Below are 10,939 nucleotides of genomic sequence, written 5' to 3'. Positions count from 1 at the left end.
TTTTACAGGATGTCATTTGCCAAAATCAGCCTTATCTTAGCAGGTACTAGCCCCGCCCACCCACCCTCTCTTTTCTTAGAGGATATGTGATTTACCAAAATCGATCTTATTTTGGCAAGTACTAACCCCATCCACCCGCCCGCCATTTTCTTAGATGGATCTCATTTGCCAAAATCAGTCTTATCTAGTGATGTGACTGTAAAAAAAAACTTTGTTTTATTGGTTTTAAAACACTTTTTTTTTGTTTTTAAATATAGAATAGGTTTTTTTTGTTTCTTTTAACAAATTAGGCATTATTGGGGCGTTTTTCATTCCTGAGGGGTCATTTGGGGAGACTTGGATGTACTTTGGGATGATTGGAGGCTTTCTGTTTATATTAATCCAGCTGATTTTGATTGTTGATTTTGCCCATTCGTGGCCGGAGGCTTGGGTGGGTAATTTTGAGGAAACGGAATCCAAAGGATGATATTTTGCGTTACTAGCAGCTACGTTCCTCAATTTTGCACTAACCATCACCGGTATAGTCTTACTTTTTGTATTTTTCACAAAGGTAAGTTGATTACGAAAGTTTGGCGAAAATAAAAATAAACAAATTTTAGTCTAGCGGTTGCGATTTACACAAATTCTTCATCTCGTTTAATTTAATCTTGGCCGTTATTATTAGTGCGGTGTCGATTTTACCGGCTGTACAGGAAAAATTACCAAGGTCGGGACTTCTGCAGTCGTCCGTTGTGTCCTTGTACGTTACTTACTTGACATGGTCTGCAGTTTCTAATTCCCCAGGTAAAAAGTTGGGTTAGAACTACTAGCGTTTTGATTGGTTGCCCACGCTCCGCCCGTTTTTAAAGGCGGAGCTTAATTACAAGTTAGTTCGTCCGGAATGCGACTTACCGCGTGTTTGTAGATTCGGAATGCAACCCAGGCCTTCTGGGTATCGTGGGTGCCGGCAGCATCACCAAAAACCACCAGATGGGTTTCGATTCTGAGGGAATAGTGGCACTTATTGTTTGGATGTGCTGCGTCTTGTACTCATCCCTGCGTTCCGCTAGTCAGTCGTCGAAAATCACCATGTCCGAAAATATGCTAGTCAAGGATAACGGGGCCGGTGAGTAAACTTACTAACCCCTCTATGTCGTCCCATAGCATTATGTAGTGCTTCGTTTTGCTTAAGTTAAATAGATGTCTCCACTTAACTAACTCTATTTTTGTGTGCAGTAAGGAGCGGCGGATCGGATCACCTTGTTGAAAACGAAGGTACGCACTTAGTTTGACTTTAGTAACCAAAACATAATTCTGTGGAAAGTTTGGCTTCTAACTTTAGTTGCTCGTAGCTGCTTTTCTTTTATTTTACTGTTTCCCCTTTTCTGTATTGAAGGCTATATCCCTATCACAGGTAAAGATGACGGCGACACTGCCGAACGGGGCGAGAAGAAGGTCTGGGATAACGAGGAAGACACAGTTGCGTATTCGTGGAGTTTCTTCCACTTGATGTTTGCCTTAGCCACGTTGTACGTGATGATGACGCTGACCAACTGGTACAAGTACGTAGTGAAGGGTCAGTTTCAGTTTGTACACCCGTCCCTACTGATAATTTTTTTAGGCCGGACTCGAGCTTGAACAATAAGGCCAATTCGGCGTCGATGTGGATCAAAGTCATCTCGAGCTGGCTCTGCTTGGCGTTGTATGGGTGGACGCTGGTCGCACCGATTGTGTTGCCGGATCGCGAGTTTAATTAATTTATCCGTTTCAGTCTGAGATGATTAGATGTGTGATATTTTGTTGTTGCTATAAATTCGTCTATCTTTTATTGTGTGTCGTTTCTTGTTTGATTTTAGGAAGCACCTGTGAGTTTCGGCTTGGAGATTATGAGCTGCGAATTTTACTATCGTGTATTCTTCCCTTATTCTAATGTTGTGATCAAGTTAGATACAATTTTGTATTACATGCAAATAAGTAGATGTAGGTGTTACAGTTCTTTGTATATTATTTTTAAAAATGACTAGATTTTTACGGAGGTACATTGCATATTCATATAATTATTGGTAACTAATAAAGTTTCGAAACACGTAGGGATTGTTTTATTTGGACGGAATTTGCATACAGGAAGCTTTTATGGGAAGTGTGACTGAAGTGGATTTTTTGTGACGTGTGATGCGAAGGTTTTGGTAGTTCTTGGAGGCAATAAAATTCGTAATTCCGGTCCTCCATCTTTAAATATGGTGGAATTGACAACAAATTTTTTGTAGGTATTATTAAAAATAGAAATCGAAAATTAGTTTAACATAGTTAGCTGTGACGACTAAATGTCAAAAGCTTTATTGCAATTAAAACTGGCTTCAACATTTTTCGCCTCCAGTTACTATCAAAAATCAAAAGAACAAACATTTTTCAAGGAAAACACTAAGTGAAAACTGCTCAGTTCTGAAAAAAGAAAAACTGGATGCACGCCGGAAAATTCCAGGTAGGTAAGTATGTATGTGAAAATCGCATTAACCTAGAGTGTTGTGACGATTGTTACAAATTTGGTTTTATTCAGGAAACAACCTCAATCCGGGCTTATTTTTTGTCGAAAAGCGCACATTTTCAGATGAAAACGTCCGGAAAATCACGTTAAAGTGCGAACATAAAAAAATCGGTTTTAACGCGATGTGCTGTGACGATTATATCAACGAATTTTTCTTTTTAAAATGGTGGAAAGCGTCAACTACTACCCAAAACTATCCACATTTCCACGAAAATACCACAAAAGAAAAGACCCTACCATGAAACGAAAAGCAATTTTCGATTTCATTAATTACTTGGATCAAAGAATGCTGTGAAATATTGAACGTATGTCTTCTCGTTTTCGGATATATGTATTTTTTAAATAATGCAATGAAACACACATCTGTCATGTTGGTTGCATATTGACACAAATCTTTATGAGAAGCTGCGTCAAAATGGCTTTTTTAAAATGCGAGAAATCGCCAGATCTAGGCCGTGCTTTGTTATAATTACAAAAATTTTTGTTCACTTAACTGAAAATTTTCTTTGTACCGTGTGGAAAGTGCCAAATGAATTAATAATTTAAAAACCAGTATATCTGCATTTGTTTTGCGTCATCCTATAACCTTGTTTTTGACTGTTTTTATTTTTTTAAAACCAAAACAACTACACATTTGGAAATTTTATCGTCGCTAAATGACATATTTTTTATTCATATTGATGTAGTTTACAAACTATACATAGACAGAAAGGAGACTATTGATAGGAAAAACCGGAAATTATAATAACTGGTTTTGAATTAATTAAGTTACTATTACAATTTTTTACAGTTTAAAAATAATTGCAGTATTTAAACTATAAGAAGGACAAAACAATTATAAGGGGGGGCGTCTGCGCCACTTTTAACATTTTCGGAAAAAAATCGGAGTTTCGATTTTTCTACTACATTTTGCACTTTTTTAAATCTTTTTCAACATACATACCGGGTGTCTGAAAAATGGGGAGTTCTCACATTTTGGTGGAGCAAAAATTATTTTAAAATTGGTTCTTTTGCTACGTTTAACAACTAAACAACACTACTTAACTAGTATTAAAACTTTTAGTTAATATTTCTGTTTTATTTTGGGATAAATTTAAAGAAATCTGGTGTTTTATTTTTTACGAATTTGAAAAAGTCTCGAGATCCGCAATGTTTTTTTTTTTTCTAATTCGGGAGGCTCTTGATCATGTGCTTCTGTCGAGTGGGAATGGAAACTAATAATAGAATCTAGAATCGTCTAATGAAAAAAATTAAAAAAAAATCGCTAATCGTATTTTTTTTGTAATACTATTTGCTATAAAATTTATTTGTTATTTCATACATCTGACCTGACTTGACTTACCGTGACCTGACCTCTTCTAGTTAGAAAAATAGTCGAAAATGTCAAAAGTGTCAAAATCAGTTTCATCTCATCAAATATTAGCCCCGCCCACCCACCCTCTGTTTTTTTGGAAGGTATTTGATTTGCCAAAATCAGCCTTATCTTAGTAAGTACCAGCCTCCCCCCCTCTTCTATTTCTAAGGACTAATTTTACTTCTGTTAAGTATAAGGTCATTTATTTGATTCAGATCGGATAAAATCAATCACTGAAAAAGAGGCAGGGTGGGTGGGCGGGGCTAGTGATGTTCTTCTGTCGAGTGGGACTGGAAATTAATAATAGAATCTAGAATAGTCTAATGAAAAAAGTAAAAAAAGACGCTAATCGTATTTTTTTTTGTTATAGTATTTGCTATAAAATTTATTTGTTATTTCATGCATCTGACCTGACTTGACCTACCGTGACCTGACCTCTTCTAGTTAGAAAAATAGTCGAAAATGTTAAAAGTGTCAAAATCAGTTTTATCTCATCAAATATTAGCCCCGCCCGCCCACCCTCTGTTTTTTTTGAGGGTATTTGATTTGCCAAAATCAGCCTTATCTTAGTAAGTACTAACATCTCCCTCTCTTCTATTTCTAAGGACTAATTTTACTTCTGTTAAGTATAAGGCCATTTATTTGATTCAGATCAGATAAAATCAGTCACTGAAAAAGAGGCAGGGTGGGTGGGCGGGGATAGTCATGTTCTTCTGTCGAGTGGGAATGGAAACTAATCATGGTGTATTGTTTTGGAAGTTTATGGAGATTTTTTTTTTGCAAATTATTTAAAACAATTTTAGGGGACTTTGGTGTTCTATTTTTGGAAAATTCTGACCTGACATGCTTTTGAGTTAATTTTACGACCCCGTATTTAGCAGGTACTAGCCCCACCCACCCACCCTCTCTTTCGTTAAAGTGTATCTGATATGCCAAAATCAGTTTTATCTTATCAGATACTAGCCCCGCCCACCCGCCCTCTCTTTTCTTAGAGGGTATGTCATTTGCCAAAATCAGGCTTATCTTAGCAGGTACTAGCCCCGCCCACCCACCCTGTCTTTTCTTAGAGCATATGTCATTTGCCAAAATCGATCTTATTTTGGCAGGTACTAAAACCCGCCCACCCGCCCGCCATTTTCTTAGATGGATCTCATTTGCCAAAATCAGTCTTATCTAGTGATGTGAGTGTAAAAAAACCGTTTATTTTATAAATTAATATATTAAATATAGAATAGGTTTTTTTGTTTTTTTTTTAACAAATTTAAATCTTCTTTTATTCCCGTAAGTTTTCATGAAATTTTGTGTTTTTTTAATGTACATACATAAATGATGACATGATTCCCCTCGCACCTTAAATATGTAAAAAATAAGGTAGGATAGGTTTTTTTTTGCTTGGTGGGGCTAGTACTTGCCAAGATAAGACTGATTTTGCCAGATGACCTGCTCTTTTAAGAAAATAAAGGGTGGGTGGGCGGGGCTAGTACTTGCCAAGATAAGGTTGATTTTGCCAAATATAACAATTTTTCGGCTTTTCGATTATTCAATTTTAACTTTTTCGATGACTTAATTTTTCGATATTTCATTGTTGAGATTTTTAAATTTTTTTATTTTTTTCCATTTTTCAATTTTCTAATGTTTCAGTATAACAATTTTTCGATTTCTCGATTCTTCGACGTTTCGATTTTTTAATTTTCCCATTTCTCATTTTTCGACTTTTCATTGTTTCGATATCTCGATGTCTCGATATTCCGATTTTTCCGTTTGTTAATGCAAGTTTTCGTTTTTCAGATTTTCCAATTTTCAGGTTTCTAATTTTTCGATTTTTCAACTTTGATTTGAAACTGTTCGATTTTTCGATATTTCAGTTTTGGGATTTTTCGTTTTCGATTCTTCAATTTGTTTTCGATTTTTCAATTTTTTGACATTTCAATTTTGGAATTTTTCAAGATTTCGATTCTTGAATTAATCCATATATGATGACATGATTTCCCTCTCACCTTAAATTTAGGTTATGAAACATGTCAGAGGTTGGTTCTATAGGCCGTTAACGGATCACAGATTATAAAATGAAAGTATTTTTGCAATGACAGCTTTAACTATTTTTATTAAAATTGGTATAACTCTCAAAAGAAGGGTTTATCAATTAAGATTTTGTAAACTTACAAAAACAAAAAAAAACTTAAAAAAAACGTTTTTCAAAACATAAAAACAAACAGATTTTTTTAAAAACCGTTTTTATACACATCTCTAGTCTTATCTAAGCAGGTACTAGCCCCGCCCACCCTCCCCCTTTTTCTTAGTGGCTATGTCATTGCCAAAATCAGTTTTATCTTAGCAAGTAGTGATGATTAATTTTTAGAAAAACGATCAAAATTTGGAAACATTACGAGCACAAGGCAGGAATTTGAAACATCTTCACGCATTAGGCGCGTGCAGTGTTGCCAATTTTACTTTTATAGAATTTTACAAACACCCGGTATGATTAATTATTTGTTTCTTTTTTCACTGTTTTAGGTTTTACAATATGTACTTAGTAATTTTGAAATCATGGTTTTTCGATGTCTCGAGTTCTTCAGTTTTCGATTTGTCAATTTTCTGATGTTTCAGTTTTACCATTTTTCACTTTTTTGACTTTTCGGTTTGATTTTCCCATTTCGACTTTCTATGTTTCGGTTTTTCAACTTCTCGATTTTTCAATTTTTCAGGTTTTTGATGTTTCAATTCTTCAATTTTTCGATATTCCAGTTTTCGGTTTTTCAATTTTTCAACTTTTCGATTTCTCGATTTTTTACTTTTTCGATTTTTAAATTCTAGATTTCAAATTTTCGATTTTTCAATATTTCAATGTCTGAATTTTTCAATTTTAAAATTTTTAATTTGTTGATTTCTCGATTTATCGATTTTTCAAGTTTCTGATTTTTTAATTTTTTGATTTCTCGATTTTTCTCTTTCGCTTTTTAAATTTTAGATTTTTTATACATATTTAAATTTCTTGATTTCAAAAATTTTAAAAACTAAAATCCAGGAAAAATTCAAAATTTTTCCTGGATTTTAGTTTTTAAAATTTTTGATTTTTCAATTTCTCAGTTCTTGGTATTTCTATTCTCTAATTTTTCGAATTTGATGTTTCGTTTTTAGATTTTTCTTGATTCTATTGCATAATTTCTCAATTTTTCAATTTTTAACTTTTGGATTTTGGGGTATTTCGATGCTCAATTTTTAGACTTCTCCTGTCATTTCAGTTTTCAATTTTTCGATGTTACGATTTATTTTATTTCTTTTTTTTTCGATTTGCCAATTTTTCGTCATTTCAATTTGTCGATTCCCAATGTTTCGATTTTTCAATTTTAGATTTCTCGATCCTTTATTTCGATATTTTAATTATTCAATTTTTTAAATTTTTGATTTTTGGATATTTCAATTTCACGATTTTTTTATTCTATTTGTTGACATCTCAGTTCTTCGATTTTAAAAATTTATCGACAATTTTTGGATTTTTGGATTTCTCAGGTCTTCGATTTTTTAATTTTTCAACATTGGAAGTTTTGAATTTTTCGTCATTTCAGTTTTTATTTTTCAGTTTTTCGATTCTTTCATTTTTCGATTTTTCAATGTCTCGATTTTCTAATTTCCCGATTTCTCGGTTTTTTTATATTTTAATTTTTCAACTTTTTAAATTTTAAATTTTTTGATTTTTCAGTTCTTCGATATTTCTATTTTTAAATTTTTCGAATTTTTAAATTTTTGATTTTTCAATATTACAATTTGACGATTTTTTTATTCGATTTCTGGACATCTCAGTTCTTTTTGATTTTTAGTTTATCGATTCTTCAATTTTTCCATTTTTTAAATTTTGGAATTTTGATTTCCTCATTCCTCGGTTTTTCGATTTTTCAATTATAGATTTTTTCGATATTTCAATTTGACAATTTCTCATTCTATTTCTTGACATCTCAAACCTTTGATTTTTAAAATTCGTCGCCTTTTCGATTTCTTCATTTTTCAACATATCAATTTTGGGAATTTTTCAATTCCTGGACTCTTCAATTTTTCGATATTTTAATTTTTCAATTTCTTGATGTTTTGAGTGCTCAGTGATTATAAAATGAAAGTATTTTTGCAATGACAGCTTTAACTATTTTATTAAAATTGGTATAACTTTCAAAAGAAGGGTTTGTTAATTAAGATTTTGTAAACTTATAAAGAACAAAAAAAACTTAAAAAAAAACAAAAGAAACGTGTTTCAAAACATAAAAACAAACAGATTTTTTTAAAAAACTCTTTTCTTAGTGGGTATGTCATTTGCCAAAATCAGTTTTATTTTAGTAAGTAGTGATGACTAATTTTTACAAAAAATTACCAAAATTTGGAAAAATTACGAGCACAAGGCAGGAATTTTAAACATTTTCACGCATTAGGTGGGTGCAGTGTTGCCAATTTTACTTTTATAGAATTTTACAGACACCCGGTATAATCAATTATTTGTTTCTTTTTTCACAGTCTGAGATTTTACAATATGTACGTAGTAATTTTGAAATCAAACGAAAGTTTACAAAATGTCAGTTATTTGTAAATCCGACGTATTTTAAGTGATTGTTGATGGGTAAAAATATTATTAAAATAATTTCTATAAATTAACAGGAAGTGAATTTGGAGATAAAAATCATAACAAGCATTAATTTATTGCAGTAATTTAGATAATTGTGAACATTGACCTGAATTAAATAATTTTATATTAATTTGGAAAATTACAAAAAAATTCTATAATTTATTTTACGTGCTACTAGACAACCAACCAATTAGGAGAAAAAAACTAGAAAAAACCGTTATACTCAATTTTGTTTGTATATTAAATATTACACACTTTTCACGTGAAAAAATTTTTATTAACCAGAATGTGTATCATATGCAGATAACGGCACGCACACATCCTGCCCACTAAAACTACGATTTTCCCAATATTTCCATTTTACAACTCTTATCAACCATTATTACTCTAATTCACAAAAAAAATTATTCCGATTTTGAAAATAAAGTAATTTTCGTTTCCCTCCAGGTGCTAATAATAATGATAATAATAACAAGAAGAATAATTTGCCATTAAAGTATTTATCCCTTCTTCTTTAAACTTTCTCATTCTTAAAAATAAACTAGTGAAAGTCGGCGCAGTTGCGTATTATTTAATTCAAGATTTTATAGCGTTGTAAAACACAGTATGTCAAAAAAAACTTTGTACTTTTAATGACATGAGATGTGAAACCAAGGACGTCCTCAATTATCTATAAATTTTACACACACTTCGCGTGAAAAAATTTCTTATTATCTGGAACGTTTATCTGCAGATAACCGTACTGGCAATTACAGCGCACATCCTGTCGACAAAAAGTGCGATCTTTCCCCGTCAGCCCATTTTACAGCTCTTATCAAACCTATCCTCTCATATCACCGAAAGGCAATAACTCCTCTGATAGTAAACAAAAATAAAACAATCGCCCCCCGGCACCCAACACTGCCGCACTAAGGTCGTTGAATGAGTAATAATTACTTATAAAAACTCAATTACATCCATGGTGGTTCCCCACGAATCGGAACCAGCTCACAGCGCCGCGTCCCGCGCCGGTAAATAACATTCCGAGCTTTGCCCCCCTTAAAAAGAACGCAAAGCCAAGTCCGCGTTAGTTTCGCCCGAGATGGTGCAAGTAGTACCCGACAAAAGCTCCCGCGAGAGCAAGACGAAGAAGTACGTGGGGAACAACCTCAGCCTGAGCCTGGAGGGCGGCAAGAGACGCAAGCTCCTGGTGGTCGGCAACGGCTGCTGCGTTCAGGTCAAAGACAACCTGGCGGCGCTCAAAGTCGTGGGGGACGGCTGCACGGTGCACGTGCTGAGCGGCGGCGGCGAGGTGGTGTACATCGGAAACAACGGCTCGGTGTATCTGGACCAGAGTATAGACGAGGACGTGGTGACCTACGTGGGCAGCAACGGCAAGGTGTCGTCGAAGAACGGTATCAGGAGGCATAGCAGCGACAGCGACGTGCGGAACTGCGGACAGGAGGTGAAGGTGGTCAATGTGGATGGACAGTGCAATGTTTCGCTTTCGGGCGTCAGTGGTGTGAGGACTAGCATCTCGGCGAAGAAGTTCGCCAAAATAGCGTCGACGATTAGTTTACCGAATATTCAGATACATCTAGGGAAATGAGATTAGATGGCTCTAGTTTGACGATGTTCCTATTGTAAAAGTGGTGATCTTGCCAATGAGACTTTTTTTGTGTGTGTTATTTAATTATTTATTGATGGAAGTCCATGTCTGGGACTGGTTGACCTTACTCTCGCCCATGTGTATTTTCCGCTGGATGCGGATTGGCGAAATCACGTAATTTAGGTGTTTTGGTTTTTGTATGCCAACAGTATTATTTTTTTGTTCCGACAAATAAAGAATTTTTGTTTAAAATGTTTCTGTTTCTTTATTGCGTAATTTAACAATAGGATGCTTTGGTGACAGTTCTAATAAATGTTTTCGGTGAAAGTTTCACTGAAATAGTGTTGGGTGTGTTTGATTTCCTAACTGAAATTCCGCTTTTTTCAGCTTGCTATTTTTAACACTGTGAAATTATGATGTTTGATATTATATAGCAGTGTTTATTATATTATTAGTGGTTTCGTTATTATCAAATCCAATGTTACAATAATATTTTGGATTGCAGTGGACCGTAACATGCGACGTGGATTGGCATCACTGATTTCGTAATGACGTTGCATCAAACAGGAAGCGCGTTTTGTTTTGTTGGGTCAAACAAGTATGTCCCGAGGTGCCAATACACTCAATTCGGGTCAAAACTAATGACTTGAAATGAGAATATTACCATCTATTTCTGAAACTATAAGTAGATAAATAGTATTGCATGTTTTTGAAGTCTTTTCTTTATTTAGCCTAACATAAATTGACCCTAGTTCAAGTCAAACACAAATCCAGATTACAGATCTAAAAAAAATGATGAAAAATGAATCGACTTTGGTTACTTTCCATTGAAAAAATTGGCGTAAGTTGATTTTATTATATAAT

The 10,939-nt window shown here is 33.9% G+C and overlaps 1 protein-coding gene and 1 pseudogene across 1 annotated transcript; both read left to right on the top strand.

The window, feature by feature from the left end:
- Positions 1 to 275: 275 nt before the first annotated feature.
- On the top strand, positions 276 to 2,069 carry LOC135133505 (serine incorporator 1-like; annotated as a pseudogene).
- A 7,372-nt stretch (positions 2,070 to 9,441) lies between these two features.
- Positions 9,442 to 10,327, top strand: LOC135133560 (uncharacterized). Its single transcript, XM_064062013.1, has one exon. It carries the CDS (start codon positions 9,569 to 9,571, stop codon positions 10,073 to 10,075), a length of 507 nt encoding a protein of 168 aa, XP_063918083.1. The 5' UTR covers positions 9,442 to 9,568; the 3' UTR covers positions 10,076 to 10,327.
- The last annotated feature ends 612 nt before the right edge of the window (positions 10,328 to 10,939 follow it).

The sequence above is a fragment of the Zophobas morio genome, unplaced genomic scaffold (genome assembly GCF_036711695.1).
Source record: "Zophobas morio isolate AGI-343-1 ecotype UQ-CSIRO unplaced genomic scaffold, CSIRO_AGI_Zmor_V1 ptg000022l, whole genome shotgun sequence".
Classification (NCBI taxonomy): Eukaryota; Metazoa; Arthropoda; class Insecta; order Coleoptera; family Tenebrionidae; genus Zophobas; species Zophobas morio.
The sequence above is the reverse complement of the archived record's forward strand: the minus strand, read 5'-3'. Positions and strand labels throughout refer to the sequence as shown.